The sequence below is a fragment of the Polypterus senegalus genome, chromosome 15, assembly GCF_016835505.1.
Source record: "Polypterus senegalus isolate Bchr_013 chromosome 15, ASM1683550v1, whole genome shotgun sequence".
NCBI lineage: Eukaryota > Metazoa > Chordata > Cladistia > Polypteriformes > Polypteridae > Polypterus > Polypterus senegalus.
Window position 1 is genome coordinate 21,953,403 of NC_053168.1, and position 16,326 is coordinate 21,969,728.

Below are 16,326 nucleotides of genomic sequence, written 5' to 3' on the forward strand. Positions count from 1 at the left end.
TACTCTCATAAGTCCAAAGAATGTTACTCCAGTTTTCTTTAGGCCAATCGATGTGTTCCATGGCAAATTGGAACTGATTCTGCAAAAGCCATTTTTTCAATAATGGTGATTTACGAGGGCTTCTTACTGATAACTTAGCTTCGATCAAAAAACTTCTGACTGTAACAGTACTTACAAGAATGGGACCAAAACATCCTCTGAGAACAACTTCTCCCAACCATCCTAAAACAGTCTTGGTGACCAACAAGGCCTTTTCCAGCATGATGGAGCACCGGACCATAAGGCAGAAATGGTAACTAAGTGGCTCAGGGAACAAAACATTGAAATTTGGGGTCCATGGCCAGGAAACTCCCCAGACCTTAATCCCATTGAGAACTTGTGGTCAATCCTCAAGAGGTGGGTGGACAAACAAAAGTCCAACAATTCTGACAAACGCCAAGCATTGATTCTGCAAGAATGGGCTGCCATCAGTCAGGATTTGGCCCATAAGTTGATTGACAGCATGGCAGGGTGAACTGCAGAGGTCTTGAAAAAGAAAGAAGGGCCAACACTGCAAATATTGACTCTTTGCTTAAATATAATGTATTTGTCAATAAAAGCCTTTGAAACTTACGAAATGCTTGTAATTCTACTTCAGTGTACCACAGAAAAATCTGACAAAATATTTATAATCACTGAAGCGGCAAACTTGGTGAAAACCAATACTTGTGTCATTCACAAAATGTCCGACCACAACTGTACTCCTACAAGTAAATTATTTGCCATGTAGAAAATATCACTACTACTACTAACAGTGGCACATCAGTTTACAGATGTTGCAAGCTATTAACACAATTGTAGTACTAGGGTGTTGTACTGTGTTTGCGATTATGAATGTAATGAGAAGTCAAGCGAAACGACTTACATCTTGCCTGAATAAGGGTCCTGAGTTGCCTCAAAAGCTTGCATATTGTAATTTTTTTAGTTGGCCAATAAAAGGTGACGTTTTGCTTGACTTCTCATTAACACAACTGTACAAAGGCAAACTATTTTCAAAAACATTTAAGCTCAACACAGCCTATACAGTAATGTACAAGTCTTCTAAGAATTGTTCAAACACATTTTCAGAAATAAAGCCTATCTTCATATACCCATGCAACATTAACCATCTTCGTGAATACTTACACATGTTGTAAGAACGCTGGCAGCTGCTTTGTCAAAGTGAAATGCTCTCACACTTCTCATTCCATCAGTGATGAGTGTCAGTACATAACTAATAAAAGAAAAAGAAAAATCATATCCATCGCCTCAAGCAGATAGCGCTGACAAATGAAATGAAAAACAAGAGATAAGTTTTAAAATGAGATGGTAACAATTTGCAATATTTGACAACAGTCAGCCCAACTAAAAATTACTGTATATTCTATTGAGTGCTGCCAAATAGAAAAAAACACATGAAGAAATTCATTGTGGTTAGTTACCTTTTTAAAATGTGCACAAATGAAGTCTCAAATAAATGGGCCAAAATTAAAGGAAATAAAAATGAAAATCACTTTAAAGATGTAAAAGAAACAGAACAAAAGACTACCTTTTCTTAAAAATCTGAAAATATTTTTGTTTGGTAAGTAGCCAGCACAATTATTTAACATTTTACTGCAAGCCTAAACCCTGAAGGAAAAAATCGGGAGTGCTCTCCCCTCGACTTTCTCATATACTTGGATATGGTGATGGATATTTGTGGAGTAAACCTCAAAGACAATGATTATATTTTTATATTAAGTACATTAAAGAACCAACAACAACAACTCAAATCAAATTAATAATATATTGAACAATTATTATAAAAGTAAAGTTGAATAAATCGGAGTCTGCAGCTACATGAATAAAAGGTAAGGTACCACTTCTGGTTAACGGAAATAGCCCAAAAGTTGCTAGAAATCTACGTTTTGTACCTTATACTTGTATGCAAAATTTAGTTGACCTAAGTGAAAGCAAACTCAAGTTATCAGGTTTAAACACAGAGACGCAATTCCAAAAATGTTCTAAAATATCGAGATTCATCAAAATCTCGACATCGAATCTTTGGACGAGTACAATTCTCTCGCTATACTTTGTATACGAGACAGTAAAAACTAAATAACTATAAGTGTGAAAGCATACAACTTGAAAAGAATAAATGCATTATATAAAATAATGGTAAGTGCAAGAAAACATACAAAGACACAGGTAGAAAAGTGTCAAATCTAATAACTCAAACCCAGGAATCTGGATCATATAGATTTTTAAAATCATATTTTTCAAAAATAATACACAAATGCCCACTTCCAAAAGCGCAATTATAATTTCAATCTGAAATCCAATATTTCTCAAAAAAAACTGAAAGCCATATAAACATCATATAAATTTAAACAGATGCTGCCACTTGAATTGAACTGAAAGGAGCGGTTGTGTTTGTTTGCCTGCTTTTGAGATTTTTTTTAAAGAATAAATAATTTCACATCTTTCAGTTAATTGAAGGACATATTATAGGGTAGCTTCTTGTTGAGTGCTGTTTGCCTAAAGACAGGTAAATGTAAACAATACTTTTTAAATCATATAGGCTTCTGCCCAAAATAACATATCCACATATTTTATAGCACTTTTTCCTCTACAGGGTCAGGGTAACTTCAGTCAACAAAGTAGAGCTCCATTTCTCTGTACTCCCATGAGATAGGTTTGTGTATGTAATGGGATAAAAACGGAATCAACAGTTTATTTTTTAACGATTGGTGCTGATCAAAAAAGTAAACAATTAATGTACCTCTGGCTGCATCACAACTAACTAATCTAGTCAATGTTATTACTGAATTAAACAGAACCTTGACAAGGTATATATTATCTGACAAGTCAGCCTTTGTAATTACTAGCAGCAAGAACAACAACATAGTATTTTTCACATAATGATAGATAGATAGATAGATAGATAGATAGATAGATAGATAGATAGATAGATAGATAGATAGATAGATAGATAGATAGATAGATAGATAGATAGATAGATAGATAGATAGATAGATAGATAGATAGATAGATAGATAGATAGATAGATAGATTCAATGTGTTTGCCGGTTTTACAATTATTTAACCAGAAATACAAATGTAATAGGGGGCTAGGGATCTGCACTGGCAATCGGCAGGTTGCCGGTTCGAATCCCGTAAATGCCAAAAGGGACTCTGCTCTGTTGGGCCCTTGAGCAAGGCCTTTAACCTGCAATTGCTGAGCACTTTGAATAGTGAGAAAAGCGCTATATAAATGCAAAGAATTAATTAATATATGCAGATACATATGAATAATATAGTCTTATAGATGTATGGTGGTCCAATGCTTCACACTGCTGCCTACAGTCACCACAGTTTGGGTTAGATTCTCAGTTCAGTTAGCATCTTTGTGAAGAATGGGCATTTTCAAAATGTCTTCCTTACATCCCAAAACTTCTAGACGTAGCTTAACTGAGTTAAACACTGCTAGACATAGTTTACATTGGCACATCCAGTTCTCACAGAAATGTGTTCTGTGCAATGTGCAATGGGCAGACGGAAACGTCACGGTAACGAAACACAGCAGCCCAGGTCACATTGCCAAGGTTGCCGTCACCTTTACTATGACTTGTTTTATGCATGGGGAGTTTGACTTGAATTTGGGTTGAATGTGATCAGTTGCCCATCAATCGTGGTATTTTACATGGCATGTGCAATGTGATTCATCATCAACGGGTTTCGCCAGTGTTCCTTTCTTGTCAACTATGGCGAGTGCATGCAAGGAACTGGTGTTGTTCTTCTGTTAGACATGTGTGTGGCCAAACAACGTTTGCTATGAGAAGTACAGCCATAGCATGCGTATGTTCGGCTGTTTTTTCCTGTCAGCTATGCACCAGGTCACACCGCATCTTGCCATGTGAAGGACCCAACACCCAATTATGTGGTTGAAGTAGTCCTGCATGTCCACTTCATGGGTCATATTACGTGGAGTAAGGCTTAAACTCTCGATTATGACCAAGATCAAGGTTGATGGCAAAGTGATTTGTGACAAACAGACAACCCTTAGCATGTTACATATAAATATACTGACTTCAAACTGTGAGTAAGTGTGGGCATGTGCATGAGTATACTGGCACCCTGTCCAGTACTGGTCCCTGCCTTTGATCAACCCCTACTATTTCCAACGCTAGCCCCCTACAAATGCATTTGGATTAAGTGAGTTCAAAAATGGATCAAAGAATGGACGAATGGATATATACTCCTATACAATGTTTGTATTTATTGCACTATACATAAAAACACCAGAAGCTGAAAAATGCAATGTCATGGAAGAAACTGAGTTAATTACAAGGAAAAACAAACACATTTTTCCCTCTGTTGTTTTCTTTAGGGCACCAGATTAAAATTACCGTTACACAACAACAAATGAATTTATCTAGCTTGACGTGGCCCCATCTAATAAATAAAGGTCACATTCACTCAGAGCTTTAGGTCATTGCATTGTTTCATTAAAATGACTGTCTAATAGATATATGACTGTCCAAAGTAATTAAATAAATTACATTTCTCCTCCTTTCAATGAAATGACCACTTTGTCTGATGCAATAAAAGTAGCCTGTGAGCAATCCAATGTTATCTTCACTTCTTCTTGAACACCTAGGCAGTGTGAAAAAACAAAAATTCCAGGTGTTACTTTAAGTTATAAATCAGTTGCTTCATTAGAACATTATTGAGACAAACTCATTTAACCCATAAGATTTTAAGGAATTGATACGATTTCATTTAGTGTATAATTAAGGACGAAAGTTTGTTGTTGTAAGAGGAGACAAAATGAATGTTACGCTAAACACAAAATGGTTGTATAATTTAACTTTCCCAATATACTCTCATGTACTGTTAAAATGTTTACCTTTCAGAACATTTATATACTAATTTCTGTGAATGCTTCTTAACTGACTTTGCCAATGAACAGAAAGATAAATTATAATATGAATGGATAAATTATAAAGTAGCAAGCATTAACTCATAATCATTAAACACCCTGAAAAATACAGCAGCTAATACTCTAGAAGAGGTTTAAATTCAATTCAATGTTATTGCCTCAAGTGGGAAATTTCATTTATGCAAGCACTCTAAATACATATATAGCTGAAAATGTATATATGAATACATAACGACTCCACTAAAATAATGGAAAAGCAAGCTTTACTATGAATTGGTAGATTATAAATTCCAAGCACAATTTCATATTTATGAATGTCAAATATGTGCCTCTTTATAGAAAAATATTATAATACTAACTGCTCTGCACAAGCACATTAAATACGTAACATATCATATAGTCAGCACCCATCTCTTCCCTTAAACCATCTAATAAAATACTGGGTTTCAGGGAGCTCAATGTATCAGATTATAAAGTAGGAATACACCTATAACCAGAGTGCTTCGTTGAGAAAAAGATTTAAAACTCTTTATTTTTGAAATTTCAGTCGTACTTGTGAAGGATTTACAATGTGAGAGATTTAATAGTAAATGTTAATAACTGTCGTCATATCTTTTCAAATAATAGCTATACACTATGCATTACACAAAGTAAGTTAAAACTTTATAAACTGAAGTAAAATATGTAACAGCATAAACATTTTTAAAATTCTAAATGATATTAAACATTTGCTACACTCATTAATGAAAGAAGTCTAAAAAAAAAGGTATTAATAAGGACAAAGGTGAAAACTTTTCCCAAGGCATAACACAGCATATATTTGGTAGCCACACAAACACTAATCTACCAGCTGTACCCACTTCTTTCCAATGATAACAATACTCACGCAGGGGAAATGCAGTTGTCCCATTAGTCTGACTGTTCAGTGATACACCATAGGGAGGAACGCTCTGATTTAAGTATAAGAGTGAGTTTACAGCAAACACTACAACACCACCTGCAAGGGAATATAATATTAACATTTATGCTGTCATTACCTTATCTTATTCTGAATTTTGAAAATGGTGTAGAAGGACCCTACTTGCCTATTGGTTTAGGAACTGCCATCACCTGAGTGCAGTCAAAGGGTAGGTTGCTGAGCGACCAGATGACTGGATGGACTTTTTGCATGATATTGAGAGAAATAGCAACAATGCTGCAGGTGTCTTGTCGGACAGCAACTCGTCTAAAAGATACAGGCAACGCTTACTTAAATTATAAAAATACAAACCCATTTCTTAGTGACAATATTTGACTTTTTGTATGTGCAATTAAAGAACCCTTCTGAATGGTACCAACTATAAATAATCTACCATTAAAAGCAAGTGAAAATAAAACTAAAGCAGATAAGCCAAGTATAATACATGGTAATCTAAGATATCCTGATGACTGATACTAACTGCAATATAATTGTTCTTATAAATGATTATTGTTTAACAAGCAACTAATATTTTTATTAAATGAATGTTGGGCTTTATAAATAACATTTACCCTGGCCATGTCTGGTTGGGCTCAAAGAGGATCAGCAGAGTTGGCTCATAATATCCATGCAGAAACTTCATATCAATTATATTAAGTAATTTCTCATCCAGCTCTCTGACATCAATAATATAACTGGGGAGAAAACTAGATTTCTGCCTGGAGAGGGAAAAAAGAAAATGTTACTTAATATGTAGATGTTACAAGTTGAATGTCCGAGTGAGAATGTGAATTTGAATGAAAATGTGGTGAAATAAAATAGAAGAATGTCACCATACCCTTCTCCTACTACACATTCCTGTTCATCAGTTAAAGTGTCTTTTCTGAAAGGCAAAACAACTAGTCGTGTCCCATATATCAGCATAACTGCACAACGATTTTCTGGATCCACTCGAACAATCGGTATATGGACATTTTGCACAAATCCATCCTGCACAAACATATGTAGAAAACCTTGTTATTACAATATGTTTAGATAACTGACACGAGTAAAAGCAAATTAGTCATATTATCCACTGTAAATACAAAACAGAAAAAAAGTACATTTAAAATTATTTTTAAAAAATATAATATTCCATTTGTAAGCTACAACCCTTAGACTAATTATAACCCAAAATCTCTCTATTATAAAAAAAAATCTTGGAAGGTTGGAAGGAGACGAGACGTGATTTTCTCAGAGAGACACTTTCACGTCCCACGAGACAAGTCTTTGTACCTAGCGATTTAACCACGTCCAGGCCGGAAATAAAACAAAGAGTAGATGACAAAGTAGAACATCGTAAAGAATCAAAAAATGTTGGTCGCGCTACAAATGCAGAGCAGGTTAGAGATAATGGAAGTACAAAAATTCGAAAGTCTCAAAAAAGGCATAGTTAAGATCACATTAGTGCAAACAAATGGAAATTAGTACTCGGTGAAATAACAGAACAGTGAAAACGGATCAAATATATTGTTCGGATTTAAACTTTAAGTCGGAGACTTGTAGATGTTATAATTCGCGTTGCCATCACAGGAAAAAAAAGTAGTGTTTCTTCCCGATGAAGAGGCGTATCTGTGAGAATTAAAAGATTTGTTGTTTGGTGAAAGTGAAATCCCGCGAGAGAAATCACTCCTCATTTATGTGAATGCTATTGTCAGAGATATTTCTTGTAGAGAGAGAAAGAAACGATATTCACTCACGGCCAGTTATACGTTGCGTTGTCACGATTTAATTTCCAAACACAGAATCAAAATTCAATGTGATATTGATGAAAAGATAAAAGTGAAAAGAGATTAAATATATGGACATTGGTGATATGACAGAGGTGCGCCAACATGAGATGCAGATCACACGGCACGGCAGCAAGCCAGCAGCTGATCGAGCAAAGAGGAGGTTAAAAAAAAAAAAAAAAAGTACTTCCCATTGTATCACCATTTAAGAGGGGGTTTTGGAGGAACGACCGCGTCTCCTTGAGGTTCGTTCAGCCCCCCTCTTCACAATGTGAGTGGCAGAGATGTGAAGTGGCTGGCGCATAGCGCAGGCCGGGGTTGGGGGATTTGCAAGCGAAGCCCCCTAGTATTTTAATATAGAAAAATAAACAACCTTCTTTGAAACTTAAAATCTCTTCTCTATAAGACTGTGTTAAAAACTCATTCCTTATTTATTACACCTCTAAATATCATATGAAAAATGTCTTACTAACCCTCAACTCCGGCTCTTCAAAATAATGAAGTGAAAGAGTTTTCAGATCGTGTGTTCCAGGATCATACTCCACTACTGACAGCTGTGACAGAAAACATTTAATAAAAATAGTAAGTGAAGCTTCTGGATGGGTATGATACTTCAAAAGAGGATTATCAGGGCAAAATTTTTAAATTATTAAATTCAACCATTAAAATGAAGTTTAACACAGAAAAGTGCTAAGTGCTAGATACGGTCAAAAAGAACTTTAGCTTATAAATACAAGATGGGTGACAGCATAGGATGGGATCACTGAAAAGGATTTGGGGGTTTATGTTGAGACATTTTCATCATCTAAACAAACTGCAGAAGCCATTAGGATATATCATAAAAACTGATGAATATAAATTAAGGGGGGTTATGCTCAGACTATATTATGCGCTACTAAGACTACATCCATAGTATTGTGTGCAGTTCCGGTCACCACATTACAAGGAAGACATAGCAGCACTTGAAGCTGTGCGGAGGAGAGCAACCAGGAGCATCCCAGAACTTAAGGATGTTTGTTGTACTCTGATGGACTCAGAGAATTAAACCTGTTTAATCTTAAACATCAGAGATTACATGTGGACCTAATCTAAAACTTCAAAATTCTTTGGAGGCACCAATGATGTAGATCCAGCAGAATTCTTTCAACTTAATGGTGAATCATATACTTAAGGACCCCAGTGGAAATTATAGGGAAATGCATTTAGGACTTAAGTCAGAAAATAATAATAATAATAATACATTTTATTTCACATTTTACACAACGAGTTATGGGAATCTGGAACAAACTACTGAGCTATGGAGTTGAAGCAGAAACCTTGACAGCCTTTATGAAAGATCTAGATGAGATACTGGGACAGCTTAGCTATTATTACCTAAACAAATATGTCTAATGGTTTCCTCTCGTTTGTCAGATTTCTATGTTCTATAACAACAGACAGGGCCACACAATACAAAAATCAAATACCAGTCTCTATTTTAAATATTAGAAAAATCAGTATTTTAAAAAGATTTTTTGAACAAAAATAATCATAAAGCAACAGATTAACCCCCCTTTAAATGTTACTTGTGTTTAGCTCACTGCAACAGATAATTTCATGTTTTATAGGGCTGACCAATGGAGTTTTGGACTTGACAGTGCAGTTTAGGGCTCCAGGGCCTAACTCTGCAGTAATGCTTAGAAGGTAGAAAATGGCTTAAACTGAGTGCCAGTGACTAAGCATTTTAGTATCCTTTTTAACTCTGCCTGGCTGGGAATGGCTTTCAAGCATCCACGGGTGATCTAGACCTCTTTTGTGCTCGTCATCTAAACGGTAACTCCACCAAACATTTTACTACTGAAATATTCTTGCAGAGTGTGACGCATTTCTTAATTAAACAGAAAGAGGTTCTGGTAACACAATACTTGACAGCGGCATGGTAGAGATCAACAGAAATGCTAAAACACCAGTGACTGACGATCAACATAAATCAGGGAGACAAAATACACAGAAGTAAAACAAAGGCAGGCTGAAAAATCCAACTATAGAAAGATAATCACGTTTATTACCTTAGCATCCTTAAAACTAAGCAAAAGAGCATCCCGCTTAGCTGAAACTAGCTGGACACTGGCCATTGACATAACATTTCCAAAAAGCGAAAAAGCTGCCACCTGTTCCAACTTCTCTTTACGGTTTTTACCCTCTTTAAAAAAAAAAAAAAAAAAGTGTAGTTAATTAGCATTTTTAAAGTTTAATAAAATTCATACTTTAAAACCTAAACAGGCATAACTAAAATACATTTGCAAATGCTAAAGCCAAACTAGGTGTTTGTCAAATTAAATCCCTTTTACAAATGAAACAAAAGTAGAACTAAAAACATCATTCTCTTCTCCCTGAAACCTTCATTCCAACACTAAGTAATTAAAACATGCATTTTAGGGGGATGTGGCCCAAGTGCCCATTTATAAACCTGGGACATACCAGTGGACTTGTCTGTCTTGTTCGTGCTCTGTAACAGAGAAACACAGAAAGTCTTGTTTATTACAACAGAATATCAATGAGAAAAAATTCCAGAAAAAGCAATTTAATGAGAGCAGCATCAGAAACAGTGAGTCATTAACCGATTGTTCAAAGAATAAAAGATGAGTAACATTAACTCATATACATCCGATTGTTCAAAGAATAAAAGATGAGTAACATTAACTCATATACATCAAAATTTTACAAAGTACAGCACTCTCAAACATAACTTTCAAAACTTTCAAACAAACAAGTTATCTATCTCTGTATGTGTGATATACACTCATACATACACATAAATTATAACAATAAAAGCAATTAAAGAAACCCTGTAATAAAGGTAAAATCTCAAAAACAAGAAAAAGCCTCTTCTTACCTCCACATCATGTATCAGACGGTAAACGTACAATTGGGATGTACCGGCCACTACTAGATTTTTCTCCTCACTAGAGAAAAAATTGCAGTAGACTGCAAACTCGACTGCAGTAGGTGGGTGTGCCTGTCTGTAGACTGCATACATCTTCCCTGGGAATGCACCACTCGCTCAACAACTGGGGAAAAAAAAAGTGAAGGTAAAAGAATAATACAGTCACTACTGGCTTTACTCTGGAAAGGCGGTCGAAACATCAAACATACATACATGCATGTATACATACAATGAAACTCAGAGTATGCTTATATAAATTACATGGAAAACATACCTGCTTAATTATTAATACCACTCAGGCAAGGATAGTATGACCACACAAATATGACATACTGTATATTGGAGTACGTATTCATCGAACCATAAATGATATTCATTACCAAGTATTTGAAATGATATACATAATATAGGGGTGTTTTGTGTGTGTGTGTGTGTGTGTATATAAAATCAAACATGTATAAATACTTCTAGACTAAATGTATGTATCTAGACAAGGATATTGTGACCACACTTTTATGATGTAATGCATATCGGTGTAAGTAAAAATAAATTCATTCATCAATCTATAAATGGTATTAATTACTGAATTATTTGAATTGATATGTAGAATGTATGTGACAATTTATATACTCACACACACTGTATATAAATATATATATGTTAAACAGATATATTTATATATGTAAAATACACACACACACGCACATATATATTTTTTATATATACAGTATATATATATATATAAAATGCCCTACTATAAACAACATCACAAACAGAACATTAGACATATATTGCTGAGAACAGGCCATTGAGCCCAATAAGCTCACCAGTCCAATCCACCTAATTCCTCCAAAATAACAGAGTCGAGTTTTGAACGTTCCTAAAATTCTGCTCTTCACCACACTATTTGGTAACTTATTCCATCTGTCTGTGGTGTGGATTGCGAAAAAAAAAAACATCCTAATGTTTGTGCAAAATTTACCCTTAATAAGTGTCTAACTGTGTCCCCGTGTTCTTGATGAACTCATTTAAAGTCACAGTCTTGATCCACCGTATTAATTCCCTTCATAATTTTAAACTCTTCAGTCATGTCACCACTTAAGTCTTCTTTTTCTTAAACTAAGACAGGTTTAGCTCCTTCAATCTCTCCTCATACTTCTCAGTCTCAGAATCAGCTTTATCGCTTCTCTCTAGACTTTCCCTAGCAATGCTATATATATAATACAGTGACCAAAACTGAGCACAGTACTCCAGGTGAGGTCTCACCAGTGTGTTATAAAGCTAAAAGCACCTCCTCCCTTGACTTGTACTCCACACAATGGGATACTACATAACCTAACAACTTGTTAGCTTTCTTAAATGCACAAGGTCCAGCAGGTGAAGCCTCACTAGTTCATTATACAGCTTATGCATAACCTCCTTTGACTTGTACTTCAGAAATCAGTGCGTTATATAACCTAACATTCGGTTAGCCTTCTTAATGGCTTCTGAACAAGACAGACAGACAAACAGACAGACAAAAAGATAAGGCACTAAATGAATGATAGACAGATAGATATGAAATGCATTATATTATAGATAGATAGATATGAAAGGAACTATATTATAGATAGATAGATATGACAGGCACTATATTATAGATAGACAGATAGATAAATATGAAAGGCACTATATTATAGATAGATAGATAGATATGTAAGGCACTATATAATAGATAGATAGATAGATAGATAGATAGATAGATAGATAGATAGATACTACATATATAACTTCCCAACATACATATAACTTGTATATGAGATTGAACAATTTCATTCCCAGATTTTGGCCATACTATAAAGTTCTACTGAAATGTTGAAAGTGGCATATGGTGAGGATGCTATGAAAAAGTCAAGTGTCTTTGAGTGGCATAAAAGATTCAAGGTGGGGCAAGAAGATGTGAATAATGATGCCAGAAGTGGACCATCCATCATGACAATGCCCAAAGTAATGATGCGCTTGGTGTCAATTACAAATCTGGATCTTCCACCCTGTTCACCTGACTAAGCCCTTGTGATTTCTGGGTCGTCCCAAAAATAAAAACTGCCATGAAAGGATGAAGATTTGTAGACATTTTTCATATCCAGTGTAATTTCACAAAGGAACTTTATTCCAGACAAATTGTTTCAGCAAAAGCAATGTCATCTAACTAAATGCACAGTTGTGGAAGAAGATTACTTGGAAGGTGAATGTAGCTGTTAGTACAAAGATACACACATATTTTTTCCTACAGGCTCATCCTAGGTATCAAATTGTCATACCTCATATACACTGTACACAATAATATAATTTTATTAAATAAATATAAAAGATCCAGAAAGAAAAACAACTTCTTTATGCTATAGAAAACTCTGATAAAACATACATAGATACAAAGAGATATAGATACACACACATATATATACTATTAAAATATACAATACATATATAATGAACCTATATAAATATAGACAGACAGACAGATAGATAGAGAGAGAGAGAGAGAGAAATAATAATACAATAATTTAAAAAATAACAATTAAATATTACAAAATAAACGTAAAAGAACCAGAAAGGAAAATAGCTTAGTCACACAATAGAAGACTCTGTGTATGAATTAAAGGAGTGTTTCTTTGTTAAAAACCAAAAATCAACAAAACAATTCAACTTCCATACAAAACAAGACTATCATAAGACATGTATCATGAACATTGTTTTCAATTAATCAAGCCAAGATATATAAAATTAGGTGTGAATATGTTAAACCTTTAGAACAATATATGACAGCATTTTTTCTATGAAGTCTTTTTACAGTAATAATTTCATAATTGATCACACATAGTGATAATAATTACTCTTCTGTGTATAGATTTGTATATGAATGACAAATTAAATAAAAAATTTTAAAAAAGGATACAGGCAGAACTCAAACCACAATGCAGCGACTTGTACTCAGACCTGCCTCCACCTGCCATTCTGCCGCCGCCACTGACTGGCACTAAGATTGCCCCTTCTAAGCACCAAACCATTACAATTTTCTCAGTTATTTTTTCACAATTGAGGTTAGATTTTTCTGGCCTCCAGGGCTATGAGATAATCCATCAGTGAAAATGGCTTGTCCTTAAGATTGTTTGCAAATAGCCAAGTCAGTATGGAAATCAGGGTCATGCCATTTTATTTACACTGACATATAGAAATGGAATGCTGTGGAGAACAGATTAAATAAAACACAACTTCATCCATCCATTCATTCATCTTTCAAACCCACTTATCCAGAGAAGGGTTGCGGGGAAGCTGGAGCCGAACCCAGAAATCAATGGGCACAAGTCAGGCTCAATCCATTTAACAGTACAGTCGTAGGGAGGCTGTGCCCACATAGCACCTCCATTCTCCTACGTCCTTCACGGAGTCTGGTAAAATGAATGGACACGACTGCACGTTGTGGCCTTCATGATCTCTCTATGTTATTTTGTTTCGTTTGTAACGGTTGATTTTTTTAACCCCTGTACGTTGCACATTAGAGATGATGTGCACTTTAAAATTCTGCAGGTCTTGTGGATTATAATTTAATTTTAAAGAGTTAAATCTGAAAGCACCATTTTATTAGGAAAAAACTTTAAAGGAACAAAGCAATTTCTCAAACTTTCGATTCTTTTCTTTTTTTTTCCCCCACTGATGTTCAGTGGAGATTCCTGGATCCTGGCAATTGGGTGGGCAAGACAGGGGGGACGTTTGTGATTTAACCTTCTCGCACGCTGAAATTCTCACTTTAAAGTTCTTAGAAGGTGGGAAGTCTGGTCGGGACTCCGTGACCTTGTTCAGAAGCGCCTTGGAATGGCACGCATGTTATGGAAAAGTAATCCATGTCAAATAAGGAATCACTGCCGGCGCAAATCCCGGCACAAATGAACTCGAAGTATAACAAACTCCGGGACAATAAAAGGCATTATTTTGCAGACAAGCACGCGCAAACATAATCCACTGCGTATTTTTATTGTTTTCTGTATTCATTTCCATTTTTACATTATAGGTGAAAATCATTTATTTACACAGAACAATGAAAAGGTTTGTTCAGTTTCAAATTCGCGAGTCGAGGACTGGAAGCGCTTAGCAAGGAATACAAGTCCTTTTCTGTGGCGGTCCTTTTTTTACCTACCGATCGTCTATACCGGGCAAGCGTCTCGGTAAAGGTTCTCGTGTCAGTCTGCTATACGCATTGTGTCTTATCCTGGTTAGTTCACATACGGCACATACATATTTTCCCCAGACCTCGTCCCTCATTCATCCTCATCCCCGCCATGCCGCAGTGGCTTTCGTGACTGACAGTAAATACCGCCCGATTGAGAAACGAGGAACGAAATTAGAAAGGTTCCGAAGTGCTCGGAACACTTTATTTCCTGGGGTCCGAGTATCTCATATACCACGCTCATGAAACACAAACTTACGGCATATGTAAATAAACTTGCACTTAAAGAAATAAACAGCGTGAATATGCACGCAAGTCGCAGTATTTAAACTCGATTGGAACAACATTCACGTTTTACTGCAGAACCTTGATCAAAAAGCACGCACGAGTCGGGGGAAGAGAAAAGCTACGACACATGGGGGGGTGGAGTCCAGGTATCTCGAATTACTGAAGAGAAGTGCGGTGTCTTCACAACAAGGCTGTTCTTTGGTGGTCAGTTTAAATAAACTGGTTGTTAAAGAAAGGGCACAGCCTGCCGCACATGTTTAATAGTACCATTAATGTTATAAATTCATGTCGATGGAAGTTATGGAAATTTTCCTTTTCCAGCTGGTAGAGGAAAAACGTATCATGCTCGTTTTTCGTTCAGTGATTCAATGACTAACGATGGAATGTCTGTTTTTTTTTCTAAAAAATATGTAGAAAATGTTGTTCAGCTACAAAATAAAGGTGTAAAATGATCAAACAGACGCGTCTTGATTTGAGGTTTTATATCAGAAGGTGTCAATCTCGATTTTATTAAGGTCCAGAATTATACATTCATGCTCCCAGTTGAGGCCGTTCGTGCTTAACGGCACAGGATCACAGGAACCCTTCGGCAGTTTAGCACATACTTGCAGGATACATATTTATTAAGTAATTAAATTTCATTAGAATGATTTAAGGAAAGAAAGCAAAAGTTTATATTGTAGCTTCGACCCCAAGGCGCCACAATGGCTGGATTCTCTGCTCTTTATATGACTTTTTGAGGTGGCTGCTTGCCTTTTGCCGCACTAGTTGGAAAAAACAATGCGAATGAGCGACTCTTCTGCTATTGCAGTGCCAGCTCATTCTTTTGGGGACTCGTCTGTGGATGATGTAACTAGTCCAGCGGTCATCTCTTCCCGCTACGGTCGTACAGCTGTTGTTGAGGGCACATCAGTAGGGATCGAGAGCGCAATGCTGTCAGGTGGCGCAGCAGTGATGTTGCGTGCTGCACTGGCATGTGGCACTACCCGGATGTTAAGTGCTGTGCTGGTGTTATAGAATTTTAATCAATGCATGATATTGTTTTACATTTCAATACGGGTATATACCTAAAAGAAGTTGTAACAAATGATTATTTATTAAGGAAAAGGTCTGAAGGTAACTAAAGGGTTAACTAAACGTGGCTTAAAGACTGAGTACAGGAGGGTTACCTCATCATAGAGGAACCACTAAAGAAATTACTAAAGTTAAAAAAATGCCCCCATAAAAAGTGAGGACAAACTA

At 35.8% G+C, this 16,326-nt stretch overlaps 1 protein-coding gene across 1 annotated transcript in view; it reads right to left on the reverse strand.

Moving 5' to 3' along the window:
- Window positions 1–14,946, reverse strand: part of cpsf1 (cleavage and polyadenylation specific factor 1) — an 87,446-nt gene extending 72,500 nt beyond the window's left edge. The window contains exons 1-11 of the mRNA XM_039736683.1: window positions 14,767–14,946; window positions 10,542–10,716; window positions 10,127–10,154; window positions 9,715–9,848; window positions 8,140–8,220; window positions 6,736–6,887; window positions 6,470–6,616; window positions 6,025–6,164; window positions 5,826–5,936; window positions 4,560–4,653; window positions 1,165–1,252 (exon numbers count right to left, since the gene is read on the reverse strand). Of these exons, the coding sequence (XP_039592617.1) occupies window positions 1,165–1,252; window positions 4,560–4,653; window positions 5,826–5,936; window positions 6,025–6,164; window positions 6,470–6,616; window positions 6,736–6,887; window positions 8,140–8,220; window positions 9,715–9,848; window positions 10,127–10,154; window positions 10,542–10,685 (1,119 nt within the window). The 5' untranslated portion in view covers window positions 10,686–10,716; window positions 14,767–14,946. The remainder of the gene's footprint in view (window positions 1–1,164; window positions 1,253–4,559; window positions 4,654–5,825; window positions 5,937–6,024; window positions 6,165–6,469; window positions 6,617–6,735; window positions 6,888–8,139; window positions 8,221–9,714; window positions 9,849–10,126; window positions 10,155–10,541; window positions 10,717–14,766) is intronic.
- Between the last annotated feature and the right edge of the window lie 1,380 nt (window positions 14,947–16,326).